Here is a 19,474-nt window from a genome sequence, read left to right as displayed (position 1 = left end):
TATGAGAATTCTGGTTGCTGTAAATTCTTGTCAACATGTGATACTATCAGTCTTTTTCATATTAGACATGCTGATGGGTATGTCATCATAGTATCCTATTGTAACTTAAATTTGCGTGATAACTACTGATATTGAACACCTTTTCATGTACTTATAGGTCATTTCCTTTGTGAAAGTAATGTTCAAGTCTTTTGCCTATTTTAAAATTTGATTATTGGCTTATTACTGATTTGAAAGAATTTATTATATATTCTGGATGCAAGTCCTTCGTCTATTGTTTTTATTGTGATTTCCCTCCACCCTCTCCTGTCCTACCTTTTTACTTTCTTAACACATGTTTTGATGATCAGAAGTTTTAATTTTATGAGGTGGATTTTTTTCTTTTATGATTAATACCTTTGGTGTCTTGTTTAGGAAATCTTGATCCTTACCTTCAGACTTAGTTGTGTGCCCCCTCCTCTTCTGCATTAGTATTGGAAAAATTAATTTTTTTTTGTTTGTGAAGGTGTTAAATTTGACTCCTGACACTTTTTTTTTTATTGACATATATCATACATATTGGAAAGTGCATAAAACATAATTGTGCAGCTCAGTAAATTTTTACAAAGTGAACATATCTGTGTAATCACTATTTTGATTAAGCTATAGAACATTATCAGCATCTCAGAACCTCCCTCATGCTCCCTACCAGTCATTAAGGTGGTTTATGTATCTAACTTGTATCTAACTTCTATCATGTAGATCAGTTTTCCCTGCTTTTGAACTTCATAAATATGGAATAATTCAGTATGTAATTTTTTTTATGTCTCACTTCTATGTTTGTGGTGGTGTTGCATGTAGTAGTAATTGTCTTTTTCATTGTTGCATAGTATTCCATTGTGAGGCTATAGTCCAGTTTATTCATTTTACTCTTGATGAACATTGGGATACTTTCATTTTGAGATGTTATACATAATCCCACCATGAAGTTTCAGATACGTTTTTTGGTTAAACATATATACCTAGGAGTAGAATAGCTGGGCCACCGGGAAGGACCATACCTATAATTAGTTTTAATAGACATAAGCAAACAGTTTCCAAATACATTTAATATAATCCCCTTTTGTACATGTACACATGTACATTTTTGTCCCTATGCTTATATATTCCTAGAAATTCCTTAGAAAATACTTAAGAAACTCTTCACTGAACTCTAGTGAAGTGGAGGAATGGAGAGGGTGAGTCTGTTAATACTCGCTCTGCCCTGTCAATTTTGTTTTACCATAAGTATGTATTTTTAAAAACCTAACTACTTATGATTTTTAATTGGAAAATGTTGCCATTTTAATATATTAAAAGTCCTGTTTTCCTTTTTTTAGAATAATAGAAAAAATTTAAAATCATTGTTAATTTTGTGTTACTAAGTTATGTCTAGTTGACAGCCCAACCACCTCAGTTTTGAAATTAGAAACTCCTTTACAATTGGGCAGAAACTTGTTGTAATTTAATGAGTAACCTTGGAAACCTGGGTATAGTCCTTCCTCTTTCATTAATTAGATGTAGGCAAATCACTGAACCTCTAGAGTCTTAATTTCCTCATTCTTAATGTGCGATAGTCCCTGAATTGCATGGCTCACTAGACTCATGGGAACATTCAGTGGAATAATAAGAGAGAAGATACTTTGATATATATGTATGTCAAATATATAAATAAGTTACATATATTTATACTATGCATAAGTAAAAAATATAAGCATAAATAAAATATGTAAAATACATATGGAGAGCTATACACACTCATGTTCTCCTAAAAAATAATAATATGTAGTTAATAAGATCTGATTTGAGAAAGTAAAATAATTTTAAATAATCTAGGATGTATAATAAAACCATAATCGGTCTTTTATATAAATTTTTCTTATCCTATTTTAAGCTCATGAGAAACAAACAGGTTGGATAGCAAGCCATTTAATAATATATATATTTTTAAAGCCAGCTTCTAGCATGTATCCCTGGGTGAATACTGATTCAGTCCAGTCTCTTTCTTCATCATCATTTATGTTCCTGAACAAAGTTGATGGTTCTGCTGAATCTGGGCCTGTTGGCCTTCCGATCCATTCCTCACCCTTCCTTTCTCTGTTTTGTGAGGAGCAGACCCTTGTGGGCTTCGTTCTTTCCCAGGCTCCTGTGTCAACAGTTTCTGCCTGGATTAGCAAGTAGGAGGAACTGGGAGAAGGAAGGGAGAGCAAGGGCTTTCCCCTCTTTCTTTTTGCTTGGGGAAGCTGGAGGAGTGAGGTGGCCTATGGAAGCATCTCTTCTGTTGCCTCTGCCATTTAGATCATCTGAGTTTTCAGGTTCCTCCAGGCAACTTCAGCCCTGGATACTGGTAGCAACACTTTTCCTCCCTGAGGTCTCGAGCTAATACTGGCTTTTTGCTCCCGTGCTCACTAACCTCTGATTTGTCTCACTGTTCACGGTTGGGCCTCTTATTTCTTCCATTATTGCACACTGCAATGAAGTCCCTCTGTTTTAAATCCTCAAGTGATTTCTGTGTTTCCTCATTAGACTCATACAGAGATCAAATTGATAGTAATAAAAAATGTCTTACATTTACATTTTTTTCAAGATTTGTTGTGTCCTTTGATTTCCCACATAATACGCTGAGGTAAAAGAGTGTTATAATTCCTATTATAACATTAGGAAATTAACATTTATTGAATGACCACTTCAGATTTTTAAATAATTTTCCAGTGAAAATTATAGGGGGAAAAATGGAGGCTCAGAGAATTTAAGTAACGTGTTCTAGATCCCATAGAAGGCTGGTACTGAATCAAGATTAGAATTCTACATATAAAAGTTCTATGTGCTATATGTCTGCTAGCCATGGAAGAGATCCTTTCCCAGGCTCCTGTGTCAACATTTTCTGCCTGGATTAGCAAGTAGGAGGAACTGGCAGAAGGAAGGGAGAGCAAGGGCTCATTTATAATGTACTTACAAAAGCCATAGTCATTTTAGAAAAACTTTCAACTAAAAATTTAAAGCACAATAATTTTATTCTCAGCCTTCATATATCCAGGATGATATTTTCTAGCATTAATCAAAGTTTAATGTAAAGTTTTGAGTTCAGGCTATTCCTGAGAGAATTAGGCAAGTTGTAGGGAGGAAGAATTCTTTTGGTATCATGTTTATTCAGTTATAGAATTGTTTAAGATAGAAGTCTGGTATATCCTTAAAGGTGAAAAGAAAAAAATGTCACAGAAGAGTAGAATGGAGACAGAAGAGAAGGGCCAAGGGAGTATGGTTGCCAGGTTGCCAGCCTTCCACCCCCCACTGCCTTGGCGATGGTGGAGGAGCAGTGTGGGAGCTGGGGATATGAATGAGGTCTTTTTACAACCAGCCATCAGTTGTGGAGGACGGAGCAGTGTAGGAGCAAGGTCATTTTTTTAGGACTAGGTAGGCGATCCTAAATCATCTGCATGGTCACTTGACCGCCATGGTCATATAGGTTCCTAAAGTGTAATGTTGGAGATGACCACCTGGCTCTGCCGTGAAATAGAGGAGGGTCTACTTTGCAGTTACATACCTTTTTTAGAGGATTTTTCAAATAGGTAATTCTCAGAATACTTGTAAAGGCATGTAATCACCAGTATTCCTGTTTGTTGGGGGAATTGGAGTGAGCAATGATTTGGAATACAAGAAATTCAAGTTACATATTTGCAGGTAAAATTCTAACCATAAATTCAAGATTCATAGACTCTAGGATTTCTGAGGTATCCAGAATTCCCTTATCTTTGAAAATAACCAATAATAATGATAACAAAAATAACAGCAACAACAGCTAACACTTCTTTAGAGCTTAGGATGTACTAGACACTATTTGAATTAATCTCCCTCTGTCTCTCTCTTTCCCTCTTCCTCTCCCTATATGTAGTCATCTTATCTTCACAACTCTGTGAGGATGAGTATTTTATTCCCTGGCACTCCTATTTCGAAGTGTAATCCCCTGCTTTGAGTGCCCTGTCCCTCTTCCCTGATTTATTTTTATCCACAGAAAAATACCACTCATAAATATATATAAAACTTATTATCATCTATCCCTTCTGCTAGCACTCTCTGACCTACCTATTCACCACCCTGCAACCAATTATAATGTTCCGGAAAGAGAGGGTCAGTTTTGTATGCTTTTGTATCCCCAGTGCCAGCAACAGTGCCTAACACATGGTAGGTACTCAGAGAATATTTGTTGATTGAATAAATGAGTCTTTTATAGATGAGGAAACTGTAAATTTTCCATGATCACAAAGTTAATATAAAGGACAGTTATGAAGCACTGAATTGAGTTCTAAAGTCTTTCATGAAGCTAAAGTTCTTTTAGCTTTTAGATAAACTTTATCTCCAGGAATATGAAATGACCTTTAAGCATTTAGATTTGGTGGTACCTTCCCTTTTTCTAATCCCTAGGGCTCTACTTCTTGAGCCTCTGAGTCTTTGAGCTACCTTACAAATTGAACATTTTTTCCCTCCAGTTTTCACCCAGGGAACATTAAAAAAAAAAAAAAACATCTTTTATTGTAAGATTTTAATAATAGGCAAGACACCCATTTGCATTTTATAAATTTATCTTTCGGGCTATAGAAGCAATGATACTTAGTGATACAGTAAACTGAAAGGCTTCAGTGTCTCTTCTTTTACTCTTTCCCTTTAGAGGGTTGGTCTAAGATTACTTGGTGAGCCACCGGTCCCAGAACTATTCACTACAGTGTATTTCTTGACCAACTTTACACTCACACGTACCCCTGTCTTTAAACTTGTTTATTGGTATAGCCTTTAGTAGGAATTTAATTCTGGAATGGCTAGTCAGAGAATATTAATGGCTAAGATCTAGTGATTGATAGGACTTGGGGTAAGAGAAGAAAGGAGACAAAAGTCATTGAACAATCTCAAATATGCCCTTGTTGACTAGAAGAAGGGTGCTGTAACTCAGAGAATGGGGTGATTGGAAGACAAAGAGTCAGTTGCTTAAAATTTTATCTTTTTTTTTTTCTGGCATATAAAAGCATATCCATGATTTCATTTTACAAGTACCATTAATAGTCCCTATTCTTGGAAAGGAGTAAGCAGCATTACTACTTAATTTTTGTGTCCCAGCAACACAATGACCCTGGGTCACAGTAAGCTTTTTTCCTTCCTGTCATATTATGGACATATAAGTTTTAGATTTTCTATCAATGTATCTTCTAAGGTTCTGGTACAGAATGACTGCAAATGATTACAAATCATTTTCCTCTCTTCCCCTGCTGTATCCTTTCTTTTACATTTTTAAAAATTAGGGAATATCTCAAACGTGTATTCAAGTGCATTAAAAAATACAGACTCACACGTACTACTCACTGTAAAGATTTAATAAATAAAAACATTTAGTCATGTGTACTTTTGAGTTCTTTATTTTTTGAGAAGTAAAGCATTAAAGAGATGATGTCTCTTTTTTATCTTTTCCTGATCCCATTCTTCTCTCTCCCTTCCTTGAGATCACCACTATCCTGAGGTTGGTGTGAATCCTTCTCCTTGTTACCATAGACAAGTAATTTCTTAATGAATTTTTACCTATATTTTAAACTTTTGAATTCAAAGGGAAAGTAACTCATTTTATGGTTTCTCTATCATGAATCATTTTTAATGACTCAAGTAGATTCTTTTTCACTCCTGAACAGTAGTATTCACATTTGAGCTATTGATAAAACTGTGTTTAACTATATAAAATATTTTTGTCCTCTGATTAGATATGACATTAACTATGTTACATATTTTTTGTTAGTAACATTCCTGAAATATTCTTTAGAAAGTTTTCATAATTACTTTCTATAACCAGGGGGAGAGAGAGAGGGGAGAAGAGACAAAGAATGATTTTTTTTTTAGGTCACGTTATCATTCAAAAAACTGACATTACAAGCTATAAAAAGTGAAAGAAGCATATATTTAATGTGTATAGTAGGACAAGTATCTCTTAGTTTAATAATCAGTACATTTCTGATGCCCTGTATTTTTATGGTCAAGAATGAAGAATTTAATGTGATATTGCCATATGCTTCTGGTTAGTATAGACACGAGGACAGTGATAAAGGGGAAAATCTAACAATGACTGTGTTATTTGTTTTGTTAAAATATGCTGCCCAGCTCCAGAGTTCCCTATTTTGGAGAAGCAGAACTGGTTGATACATCTCCACTATATCCGGAAGGATTATGAAGCATGCAAGGTGAGAGACTGCAATGATAGAGACAATGAGAGGCAGACTTTAGTTAGGCAGCTAGCAATGTCTGCCACACAGTTTGTGGTGGTTCATATTCCACTAATAATGTATAAATTCTTGTTTCCCCAAACTCTATGTATTTGTTAGCTTTTGCTATGATAATGCCCCTTAACAATGAGCCTTAAATTTTCAGTGGCCTCCAACAATACACATTTATTTATTGGGCCTTCATATTGGCTTTGAGTTGGTTGGGTTTGATTAGAGGTTGTGGGTCAGGTTCCAGTATGTTCCATGTGTCTTCTTATATCAAGACCAGGCTGAAGGGCAGCCACTCTCTGGGACTTGGTAGTCTTATGGTGGAGGGGTGATATTCACCACAGCTTGGTATTTCACTTTTTGATCTCTGGATAGGTGAAAAATGATTTTATATATTTAGTTTTATTTTACGGTGAGCTTGATCATTTGTATATTTAAAAGCCATCTGTATTTCCTTTTCTCTAAACTGTATCTTTGTAACATACTGAATGTTACATACTTGCTGACAGACTGTAGTTTTAACAAGCAAAATACATCTTTGGTATTGTCTTTTTTTCTCATGCAGAAATTTGTAATGTCTCTAAGGTTGTAGTTTTTAATTTATACCTATGACATTTATAGCTATGGCAGTGCACAGAACTGGCAATGTTTATTACCAATCTGAATCCTAAAAGGTTTCTTACTTCTGTAGTATTATCCTCTCATTGTTTCCCTTTTCCTTTTTTGACCACTTTCTCTTGTTTCTTTTTTTCTTTCCCTTTTTTTTTTTTTTTTTTTTTTTTTGGCTTTTCTTCCTCTTCTTATTTCTTAAGAATTGAGGCCGTTCCTATCTTTGACCCCTTTCTCTGCTCTTTCCATATACTTCCTCCTGCTCTCCAGACCAATCTGATACCTACTGGATGCTTCGCAGGCATTTCAAATTAATCTTTTCTTTTTCTTTTATTTTTTAAATTAAGTTTATTGGGGTAACATTGGTTAATACAATTATATAATTTTCAGGTGTACATTATCGTTTGACATCTGTATATTCTATTGTGTGTTTACCACCCAAAGTCCAGTTTCCTTCAGCTACCATATATTTGATCCCCTTTACCCACTTTACCCTCCTCCTAAACCCTATATATGACCCCCTTTACCCCATCTACCTCCCTCTTCCTCCCCCACCCCACTAATAACCTCTAGTCTCTAGTCCTCTGGTGACCACTAGCTTATATCCCATGTCTATGAGTCTCTGTTTATTTGTCCTGCTCATTTGTTGCTTTTAGGTTTATATCACATATAAGTGATATGTGATCTTCAACTTTTTCTGTCTGGCTTATTTCACTTAGCATGGTTATCTTGAGTTCCATCCATGTTGTCGCAAATGGCAGTATTTCATCTCTTCTTATGGCTGAATAATATTCCATTGTATATATGTATCACAGCTTCTTTAGCTAATCATCTATCATAGGACACTTGGTTGATTCCATGTCCTGACCACCGTGAATAATGCTGCTATGAACATCGGTGTGCAAAAATTTTTTTGGATATAGGTTTTCAAGTCTTTGGGATAAATACCCAGTACAGGGATTGCTGGATCATATGGCAGATCAATTCTTAGTTTTTTGAGGACCCTCCATACTATTTTCCACAGTGGCTGTACCAATTTGCAGTCTCACCAGCAGTGTATAAGGGTCCTTTTTCTCTGCATCCTCTCCAACATTTGTTATTATTTGTTCTGTTGATTATAACTATTCTAACAGGTTAGGTGTGAGATGGTATCTCATTGTGGTTTTGATTTGCATTTCCCTAATAGCTAGTGATGTTGAGTGTCTTTTCATATATTTGTTGGCCATTTGTATGTCCCCTAGGGAGAAGTGTCTGTTCAGGTCCTCTGCCCATTTTTTGACTGGATCATTTGTTTTTTTGTTGTTATTGAGCTGTATGAGTTCTTTATATATTTTGGATATTAGGCCCTTATCGAAGGTGTTGCTTGCAAATATATTTTTCCATTCAGATGGTTTTCTTTTTACCTTGTTGACAATTTCTTTTGCTGAGCAGAGCTTTTTAGTTTGATGTAGTCCCATTCATTTATTTTACCTTTTACTTCCCTTGTTTTTAAGGTCAAATTCATAAAATCTTCTTTAAGTTCAAGGTCCTTGAGCTTAGTTCCTATGTTTTCTTCTATGCGTTTTATTGTTTAAGGTCTTATATTCAGTTCCTTATTCCATTTTGAGTTAATTTTGGTGTGGTGCTCGACAACAGTCTAGTTTGATTCTTTTGCAGGTGGCTTTCTAGTTTTCCCAGCACTATTTATTGAAAAGGCTTTCCTTTCTCTACTGTATGTTTTTGACTTTTTTGTTAAAAAATTATTTGTCCATATAAATATGGGTTCACTTTGGACTCTCGATTCTGTTCCACTGGTTCATGTGTCTGTTTTGCTGCCAATACCATACCGTTTTGATTACTGTCGTTTGTAGTATATTTTGAAGTCAGGCAAAGTGATGCCTCCAGCCTCGTTCTTTTTTCTTAGGATGGCTTTGAAAATTCGAGGTCTTTTGTGCTTCCATACAAATCTGATGATTTTTTTTGTTCTATTTCTTTAAAAAATGTCGACGAGATTTTGATGGGGATTGCATTAAATCTGTATAATGCTTTAGGTAATATGGTCATTTTAACTATGTTGATTCTTCCAATTCAGGAACATGGAATATCTTTCCATTTCTGTGTATCTTCTTCGATTTCTTTTAATAAGGTCTTCTAGTTTTCATTATATAAGTCCTTCACTTGTTTAATTAAATTTATCCCTAGGTATTTTATTCTTTTTGTTGCAATTGCAAAAGGAATTATTTTTTGCACTTCTTTTTCTGACACTTCATTATTAGAGTATAGGAACGCTATGGATTTTTGAACGCTGATTTTGTATCCAGAAACTTTACTGTATTTGCTCATTGTTTCTAGTAGTCTTCTGGAGTCTTTAGGGTTTTCTATATAGAGAGTCATATCATCTGTAAATGGTGACAGTTTGACTTCGTTTCCTATTGGGATGCCTTTTATATCTTTCTCTTCTCTGATTGCATTCACTAGGACTTCCAATGTTATATTGAATAACAGTGGCGAAAGTGGACAGTCTTATCTTCTTCCTGATCTTATAGGGAAGGTTTTAGTTTTTCACCTTTAAGTATAATGTTAGCTGAGGATTTGTCATAGATGACCTTTATTATGTTAAGGTACTTTCCTTCTACACTGATTTTTTAAAGTGTTTTGATCATAAATGGATGCTGTATCTTGTCGAAGGCTTTTTCTGCATCTATTGTTATGGTCATATGATTCTTATTTTTTAATTTGTTTATGTGGTATATCACATTAATTGATTTACATATGTTGAACCATCCCTGTGCCTCTGGGATGAAACCTACTTGATCATGGTATATAATCTTCTTAATATGTTGTTGTATTCGGTTCGCTAGTATCTTATTTAGGATTTTTGGATCTGTGTTCATGAGAGATATCGGTCTGTACTTTTCTTTTTTTGTGTTATCTTTACCAGGTTTTGGTATTAGAGTGATATTGGCCTCATAAAAGTGTGTTGAGAAGTAATGCTTCCTCTTCGATTTTTTGGAAGAGTTTGAGGAGAATAGGTATTAAATCTTCTTTGAATGTTTGGTAGAATTCACTGGTAAAGCCACCTGGTCCTGGACGTTTTAGTTTTTGGTAGGTTTTTGATGATTGTTTCCATTTCCAAATTGCTGATCAGTCTGTTTAGATTTTTCAGATCTTCTTGATTCAGTCTAAGAAGGTTGTATCTTTCTAAGTACTGGTCCATTTCTTCTAGATTATTAAATTGGTGTTATAAACTTTTTAATAGTATTCTTGTATGATCCTTTGTATTTCTGTGATGTCAGTCGTCATTTCCCTTCTTTCATCCCCGATTTGGTTTATTTATGTCCTTTCTTTTTTCTTTAGTGAGTCTAGCCAGGGGTTTGTCAATTTTATTAATCTTCTCAAAGAACCAGCTCTTTGTTGCATTTATATTTTCTTTTTTTGTGTGTTTTCAATTTCATTTATTTCTGCTCTAATTTCTTTCCTTCTGCTAACTTTACACTTCATTTGTTCTTTCTTTTCTAATTTTTTAAGACGAAGTGTTAGGTTGTTTATTTGGGCTCATTCTTGTTTTTGGAGATAGGCCTGTAATGAAATGAACTTTCCTCTTATGACCACTTTTGTCATGTCCCCAAAATTTTGATATGTTGTACTATCGTTATCATTTGTTTCTATGTATCTCTCGATCTCTCTTTTTATTTCTTTTCTGACTCAGTTATTCTTCAGTAGCATGTTGTTTAATCTCCAGGTATTTGTGTTTCTTCCTGATTTCTTTTTGCAGTTGATCTCTAGTTTCAAAGCGTTATGATCAGAGAATTTGGTTGGTATGATTTCAACCCTCTTGTATTTGAATCCTCCCCTTTTCAGTCATGGTTGTCTCAGTTTTCCCCTATGTATGCTGAACATTTATTAATAATTTTCTATGGCAATTCTCTTCTTATTATTTAAGTTTATAATACGCTGTTCTTAGTGAGGATTGCACTCCTCTGCTTTTATTTGCCTGATAGTCACTTTACTCCTAATTGTGTTATTATTATTTTTTTTTTCATTTTGTTTTAGGTGAGCTGACCCCTTTCAGTATTTCATATAGTGCAGGCCTTGTACTAGAGAATTCCCTCAATTTTTGTGTCTAGGAAGGTCTTAATTTCTCCTTCATATCTGAAGGAGCGCTCAGATGGATACATTATTCTAAACTGGTATTCCTTTCACGTAATAATTTAAATATTTGATTCCATTCCTTTCTGGTTTGTAAGGTTTGCAGTGAGAAGTCCGAGGATAATCTAATGAGTTTACCTTTATAAGTTACTGTTTTTTTTCCTCCCTGACCGCCTTAAGAATTCTGTCTTTGTTGTTGATTTTTGATAATTTTAATCTAATGTGTCTTGGTGAAGGCCTTTTAGGGTTGAGATAATTGGGTTTTCTGTTGACTTCTTGAATTCCAAGCTCCAACTCATTCCTTTGATTTGGGAAATTCTTGTTAAGTATTTGTCTAGAAATGCTTTCTAATCCCTATTCCTTTTCCTCGCCTTCGATAATGTTCATTATTCTTATATTTCCTCTCTTGATGGTATCAGCTAGTTTTGAATTTCTCTTTCATTATTTTTCATTCTTTGGTTTATCTCTTCTTCCTTCTGATTTATTTACAGATTTCTGTCTTCGATATCACTAATCCTTTCCTCCATTTGGTCGAGTCTATTCCCAAGCGTGCTATTTCAGTTTTCAACTTTTGCAGTGTGTTCTTCATTTCCATCAGTTATATTTGGTTTTTTTTTTTTGAGGGTTTCAATCTCCTTGCTCTGCTCATCGAGATGTTTTTTCAGTTCCTGAAATTGTTAATTTGAGTTGTTTTGGATCTCATCGAGTTTTTTCAGAAGTACCATCCTGATTTCTCTATCATTTAAGTTGCATATTCCTATGTCTGTACGCTTATTTTCTGGAGACTTTTCTCTTTTTTTCTGAGATGCCTTGCCCACTTGGATGTTCATGGTATTTAATGGACTATTTCTTTGCCTGGGCATTAATGGAAGTGTATTCTATTGTTTTTTTTTTTTTTTTTTTTTCAGAAAGAAGAGATCTCTCTTTAGCCTGTTGCAAAGAAGGCACTTTTGTTTTGGTTTCCGGTAGATGGCATCTAAGCCTCTTGGATTCCTGCTTTATATAGAGTCTTAATAATGCTTTTTAAATTTTCTTGTAGATATTTAATCTTGCTCACTACCCTCAGTTTCAGTCCCTGTCAATGTCAGTGACAGTCTCAGCAGTGTTTGCTCAGATTCCCCTGGGGCTCCATGGTGATTATTTTGGAGGGTATGGGGGGAGGGGCCCTCTGGGTTGGGGATTGGGGGCTGTGGCTTAGCCTCGGTTTTTCAGCTTTGGCTGGCAAAAAACAAATGTTGTTCCTCTGCGGTCCCATCCCACTTCTCTGCTTTCTGCCCCGATGACTGGGTCCTTCAGCTTTCCCAGGCAGGGCTCCTCATGGAACGCTCCTTCTCCCCTTCTCCTCTTACAGGGAGCTCCCCCATCTGCGAGAGGCAGCTGCTTTATTTCTCCCAGTCCACTGCCTGACACCTGGGGTTCTGACCTGTGGTAGCTCTTATGCGCAGATCCCATGTTCAGACATGCTGGTATGCAAGTTTGGGTGTTTTTTGTTGAGTCGTAGGCGTTCACTTTATTGTTATTTCAAGGGGAGAGATCTGGGGACATCTCTTACTCTTCCATGTTTCTAAAGATCTTGGAACACCAGTAGTGGGTCAGAGGCTCACACAAAATTCATATGGGGCCATCTCCAGGCATGCTACCCTGAACAAGCCCGATCCCATCTGATCTCGGAAGCTAAGCAGGGTCGAGCCTGGTTAGTACTTGGATGGGAGACCACCTAGAAAGACCAAGTGCTGTAGGCTTAAAAAAAAATAAAAATAAAGAAGAAAATAGAAAAGATTTACATGGGGAATGTCTGAATTACCTGGCACCAGAACGAGGGCTGGATGGGCAGCCACCATTGTCCAAATTAATCTTTTCTGTAGCCGAATTTATCTGCTTCCTTCCAAACCTATTCCTTCTTTCTGATCCCTGTCTCAGGGATAGGTAACAATATTCATCCAGCTGTCTGTGTCAGAATCTGCTGACCCAATTTCTCTTGATAATGATCATTCTGGAGATCTTTCTCTTACTATCTCTTGAAATTGTCCACTTTTATCCCCTCTTCATGCTTTAGTTAATCCCCTTCATTTTAATTTAAATTATCATAAGAGTTCTTATACCAATGTTGCTTCTAGTCTTGTCTTCTTTGCATCTATTTTCTTTTCTTTTTTTTTTTTTTTCTTTTTTTACGTCTACAGCATCTGGTCTTCCTAGGTGGTCTCCCATCCAATTACTTAACCAGGTCCGACCCTGCTTAGCTTCCAAGATCAGATGGGATTGGGCATGTTCAGGGTGGCATGACCATAGATTCCGTCTATTTTCAACAGTGCTCCAAAAATGATTTTTCTGAAGAGCAAATAGGTTACTTACTGCTTAAAACTTATCAATATTTTCCCATTGCTCTCAGCCTTTTTAACATGGTATTTGAAGTCTTTTTCTCTGTGACTCTCCTGGTCACCTCCACCTCTCCTCCGTCCATTGCCGACACAGGATTTAAAAACTGCTTACTCTGGAAAGCTTCCCTGATTCTCTAAGTTAGAATCAGAGCTTGCCCCCAAGCTCGTGTAGCACATGGAGCTTAGCCCATCATAGTAGAAAGATAGAACCTGTACTTTGCTCGTTAGAGAGCCACTGCAATGTAGAGAGCATCTACAATGGTGCTTGAAGATGTTTTCTTATTTTTCTTAGCTTGCCTTGTTAGAGTCTAGATAGAGGTTGGCAAACTTTCTGTAAGGGGCCAAATGGCCTTGCAGGCCACATACAGTCTCTGTCTCATAATCTTAATATTCTCTTATATTTTATAGCCCTTAAAAATATGAAAATCACTTTTAGCTTGAGGGCTGTACAGCAATAGGCTATGTGGGTTAGATTTGGCCTGTGAGCCGTAGTTTGCCAACTTCTGTACTAGAGAGTCAGGATTTAAAAAAATATCTGAATGAACTACTTTATTAGTAATTATTAGTATCCTGGATTTTTTTTTCCATCTGCTCCTAGTCCATGTCTTCCTTTTCTTAAAATCTCTTGAAGATACTTAATTACTCAAAAACATTTTTATTCTTTCAGGTTGTCATCAAAGAACAGCTTCAGGAGACCCAGGGGCTATGTGAATATGCCATCTATGTCCAAGGTGAGACATATTTCTTCTCTTCTTGCTAGAGGAATGCACACTTTGTCTAGGTTCTGGAAGAAGAGCAAACAACTTATGAAATGCTTATATCCAAGTAAGTGTTCCACAAAGATCTTACTCAGTATTGTTTTTTCGAAATTAGAACATAATTCTTGTGCTCGATTTGACCTCAGAAATAACCAGTTTTGTTTAAAAAAAAATTGCTACCATCCTTCTTCACTCCTTTTCTAGTTTCTAGCTGGTGTTTTTCAGACTGGGTATTAGGATCCCTTCCTCATGCAGCAGTTCCAGGTCCAAAAGAAGTTTTCGAAAGTGTTCCTTATCATCAGGCTAGAATTGATGAGGAAAGCCTTGAGGATTTTTAGGAAGGTGAGTCAGGACAAAGGGGAGAAACCTAGAGGTGTACAGAATAAAGTAGAGAATAAATGAAACTCATCAGAAACCAAATATAAGAACCACTGCCTGAAATATTACTCTTTAGTGCCAAAAATAGCATCCTTAGTTTTTCCTGAAACTTTCTTTTAGACTTTGTTATAAACAAATTGTTTTGTTTACTATTCGTTGCATTTTGTAGTTTTCAGATTAATATATAATTTTCTGACATAATTGGTAAGATATTGACATATGTAGGACATCGTGGCAAAAGAGTGCTCTTTTATTCCCAGTATCACAAGTTTCAGACTTTCAGTGCCTCCCAGTACTTAAGTATGAAAACGCTTCTGAAAATTTTGGCCTAGGAAAAATTATTGATTCTGATTGGTTGCTATACTTAAAACCAGTTCTGAAATATTACTGCATTTTTTGCCAGAATCACCTTGTTGGACATGGGGTAATGATTACAATTGCTCCATTTGGGTGTACTCGCTGAAAACTATCAAGTGGAAGTGAATTATCATGATAAACAGAGCATCTGATGGGGAAGCCTAAGAATGTTCATGTTATGCAGCATTGGTAGGATAATTTTCAAGGCATCTGATTATCTGTGTAGTGGATGCTGGGAATGGCAGAGTAAGGTAGGTTTGAAATACCTTATTTAAAAGGTTTTAGCTTGGCCCGTGCCTGAACGCCAGGCACCTGCACGGCCACTCCGGTAGTTTCTCCTGATGTTGCAAGCACTCGCTTCCTGCATCCACTTCTCTCAGAGGCGATGGAGCCAAGTGGCATGGGCAACACCCAGAAAAAGCTTATGCGCAAAATCTAGGGCGGCAAGCAGTGGGAGACGGGTGCACCATGGAGGAGCTAGATGTCAGGAGCCAGCGTGGACAAGTGGGGCTGCCCGCGGACCCAAGGGAGGGCGGACAGTGTCAGCAGGCGCCAGGGCAGTGGGTGAGGCACCAGAGACCCCGTCGGCCCAGCCAGCCTGAAGAGCTTGGTCAATGAGCTGTTCAAAAATGGACGATTCTCCTAGGCGATAGCACTGCTGGAGCCTGCAGGAAGTAGTAGTGCGGATAGTGTAAGTATCTTATATTCAAATAGAGCAGCATGTTACTTGAAGGAAGAAACTTCAGTGGCTGCATTCAAGATTTTAACAAGGCTCTGGAACTTTGTTCTCAGTCACACCTCTTCTTTGAGGAGTAATGGCCAGAAAACTTGAGAGCAGTATCAGGTAGCTTATGTGGATTATGAAAGTATTGCAAATAGACCAGAATCCAGATAGCAAGTGACAGAATAACAAGAATTTTAATGGATCTGGATGGACTAAATAGTCAAGAGAAGCGGTCACCAGTTCCTTCTGTGCCTATTTCCACAATTGCGAGCCTGGTGGCTTGTAGGAGGTTCTGAAACCATCAGCAACTGGGCATTACAGATAAAAAAATATTTAAAACCTTTAAAGAGGAAGGAAATCAGTGTATAAGAGACAAAAACTGTAAAGATGCCCTCAGTAATACAGTGAATGCTTAAAGAGTAACAATAAGGAATGTGCTTTTTGTACAAACAACTGTTACTTGAAGCTGTGCCAGTTTGAAGAGGCAAAGCAGGACTGTGATCAGGACTGTGAAAGCATGCTGTAGATGAGCTCTTGCTCATAAAGTTCTCAAGAATAATGAGAAAAGTCTAAACAATTTCAATAAAGTTCTGTTAGATTCAGATATTGTTGAGGCAAAGATGGAACTGAAACAGGTAGCCAATACCTTAATATTAAGGATCAAACAGCATAATTCAACAAAGAAAAGGAGAGGAGAAATATTGAGATTGAAGACCTGAAGGCTGTAAAGAAGTTGACAGGACCTTAGAGGAGGGTCTCCGCTGGCTGCCTTGCTTCTGAGAAGAGGGATGCGAGCAGTGGGCCACTAGAATACTATGAAAAATGACCGCTTGCCAAAGCTAACAATGCCTGTTTAGTTGGTCAAGTTATAAACACTGACAGGACTAGGAAGGATAAAGGAGCCAGTGCACCCCTTTTACCCATCACTGAACTGAAAGATTTGCCAGTGTCGTTAAATAACAGACTTGAAGGGGCTTTGTTCCTCCTCCTCTTTCAGCCTCTAAAAAATATTGCCAAGTGTTTAAATGTCTTTTCCCCTCTCTTTCCCCCTCTTTTCCCCTCTTTTAAGCATGACCATATTTTTTTCCTTAATGTAAAAGGGAAAGTGAAGAACTAATATTGAAAGCTCCTTTCTTAACTGAGTCAAAGTAAAGGTATTTCTTAGAATAAAACATTCAAGTCTCAAAAAAAAAAGTTTTAGCTTTTTTTCCCCAACAACTTTGCAACTTGTTTCAACCCATCTGAAGTTCTATCTTATTGTATTAAAGATGCAGTTATCCAAAGGATTTCTGTGTAATGATTTCCCACCTTCCTCTTTTCTAGTTTTTCTGATAACAGGCTCCATTCTTCCCACAGCATAATTTTTGTGTTTTCTTTTTCTTGGCAGCATTGATATTTCGTTTGGAAGGAAATATCCAAGAATCCCTAGAACTCTTTCAGACGTGTGCTATTCTTAGCCCTCAGTGTGCTGATAACCTCAAGCAGGTGGCCAGATCTTTGTGAGTATTGGCCACCTGGAAGCCTTGGGGCACTCTCACATAGAGAAGTATGTGTAATGTCAGAGTCCGCTTCTAGCAGCCTGATCAGCCTGATACATAGAGGGAAAGTTGCTTAATAGGTATAGTGAGATTCACTTTGAAGAGTGTGGAAATTTGAAATTTGACAGAATGAGATAACTTGTATAAAGGAACTGAATATATCAAACACTGTATCTTCTAGTTTGACAGGGGAACACTGATACTGTTTATCATATAAATAGTGACATCTTGTGCCCTCTGTCCCCTAATCTTAATTGGCAACCCATGGAATTTTTCTTATCTAACACTCAGCATAATACTTGACATACAATAGGTATTTGGTAAGTATTTAGGAAGGAGTCTGATTGACATATATATATGCCCTGAAGGTTCCTTGATACAAGCAACCTCCAAAATCTTTCTAAGGCATTAGGTACACTTAATAGCTTTACTACTCCAGAGTAGAAAAGTGTTCTGTGGGGTTCCCATGCCCACTCTCTTACCTACATTGTCATTTATGCCTGTACTGTCTTTGCATAGAGCCCAGTTTCCCCGTGTCTCTCCAGATCCATGATCTAGGAAAGAGACTTAGGCTTAGGAGGGAAGGGCAAGTCCCTAATAGACGATGGTGATAAATCATGGCAGCTCTTGCTTAACGTGGTATATGATTTAGCTTGTTTCTGTTTTGGTCTATATGTATATGTGGAAAATCAATTGCAGAAGATTTTCACTAAAATTGGTATAGAATGGGACCACGGCCCTGCAGCAGCGACCAGTGCAGTCCCTACCAAGAGGGCTATGCTGTTGATATACAGCAGCCTCACTGGCCAAACTAGCAGGTTTCCAGATTCTCTGCTGGGTGGAATATGAGTCAAATGCAGGAACTGAGTTAGTCTCGTAAAAGCTTTGCATTAATAATTATGGAAAATGTATTCCACAGATTTCTTTTGGGAAAACATAAAGCTGCCACTGAAGTATATAATGAAGCAGCTAAACTTAACCAGAAAGATTGGGTAAGTAGGGAGCTTTAAGTTTTTGTTACTAGTAACATGCTAATAGTTCCATTTATCATATGGCTGTCTTTTCTTATTACTGAATTCTTACATGCCAGAAATGTCTCTTTTATCCTCACACCTGATTGATGATTTGGCTAGGAATGGGATGGGCAGTCATGTTTCCATATAACTTAGCGGACGCTACTGCATGGTTTTCTGGTAGTGAGTGTTGCTGATGAGCAGTCTGTTACCAGTCTTAATCCTATTGATAACCCCAATTTCTTCTCTAGAAATGTTCTCCTTTCTCTAAAGCTACCTTAAATAAAGGGAGACTTAATAAAGAGAATTCAAGAGATTCTATAGAACTCACAGTCAGTATATACAGGTTGCATTGAACTAGAACTGGAAAGCTGTCAGCAACTTGGCATTTCTGTTTCACTTTTTCTTTCTATAGGTCAGTGGTTGGCAAATTTTTTTTGTAAAGGGACAGTTAGTAAATATTTTAAGCTCTGTGACTTCATATAGTCTCTGTTCAGCTACTAAACTCTGAAGCTTTGGTGTGAAAGAGCCATAGACAGTACCAGTTAAACATTATTTACAAATAAAGGCAGAGGATAGATTTCATCTGTGGGCTGTAGTTTGCTGACCTCTGCTGTCTGCATCTGCACACTGACTCCAGTTATGCATATTCCATCGTAGTGCCCTCCATGTGGCACTGTAAGTCCTTAAGTCCATATCACCTAGTGGATTCCTGGATTCCTAGGCAAAGGAGTCTTATCGACGTGTGTGTGTGTGTGTGTGTGTGTGTGTGTGTGTGTGTGTGTAAAATCTTCAAGTGGAGCAGGGGCTGTGGGTTGTCTCTTCTGAGAAGAGGGCACAAAGGTTGTGGGCATGGGCAGCTCTTAGAGCTAAAATATGGGGATGGGCTGGGTATGTACCCCAAGGTACCACATAGACCCAAGATCACCTGTTTATGCTCCTTTTACCTCATGATCTGTTTTTTTTTTAATATTAAAGAACCTATTTTATAGAATTAAATATATTTGAACATGAAATATAGTTAAAAACTAACCGTAGTGCATGTTTGAAAGTTTAAACTTTGCTGAACAATTATAATCTTTAAATGCCTGTTGTTTTACTCTAATACTTACTGTGGAATTTACACCTAAACTGTTTTTCTTCCTTTTGTGTGTAGGAGATCTGTCATAACCTAGGAGTTTGCTACATTTATCTGAAACAGTTCAACAAGGTAATTTATAGAAATGGGGGTGGCACTTGAGCGGTTGGCTGGGATTTCACTGAGGATACACTTGTTACAGAGGTGCTAATGCTCATTTTATATTATTCCTAGTGCTTCTAAAGATGTT

At 37.0% G+C, this 19,474-nt stretch overlaps 1 protein-coding gene and 2 pseudogenes across 3 annotated transcripts in view; 2 read left to right on the top strand and 1 right to left on the bottom strand.

Annotated features, from left to right (window-relative positions):
- The window catches only part of BBS4 (Bardet-Biedl syndrome 4), a 56,430-nt gene that overhangs the window by 26,121 nt on the left and 10,835 nt on the right, over window positions 1-19,474 (top strand). Inside the window, exons 3-7 of one of the 3 annotated variants that reach the window (XM_016126923.2) lie at window positions 6,154-6,233; window positions 14,046-14,109; window positions 16,983-17,094; window positions 18,053-18,125; window positions 19,303-19,356. In XM_016126923.2, the coding sequence (XP_015982409.2) occupies window positions 6,154-6,233; window positions 14,046-14,109; window positions 16,983-17,094; window positions 18,053-18,125; window positions 19,303-19,356 (383 nt within the window). The other 2 variants (XM_016126927.2, XM_016126926.2) reach the window with 2 other exon arrangements.
- Window positions 12,624-12,742, top strand: LOC118600524 (annotated as a pseudogene).
- On the bottom strand, window positions 13,172-13,291 carry LOC118601311 (annotated as a pseudogene).

Source organism: Rousettus aegyptiacus, unplaced genomic scaffold (assembly GCF_014176215.1).
Source record: "Rousettus aegyptiacus isolate mRouAeg1 unplaced genomic scaffold, mRouAeg1.p scaffold_m13_p_3, whole genome shotgun sequence".
NCBI classification, from domain to species: domain Eukaryota; kingdom Metazoa; phylum Chordata; class Mammalia; order Chiroptera; family Pteropodidae; genus Rousettus; species Rousettus aegyptiacus.
Note: the sequence above shows the minus strand (reverse complement) of the source record. Positions and strands in the feature narration are given on the sequence as shown.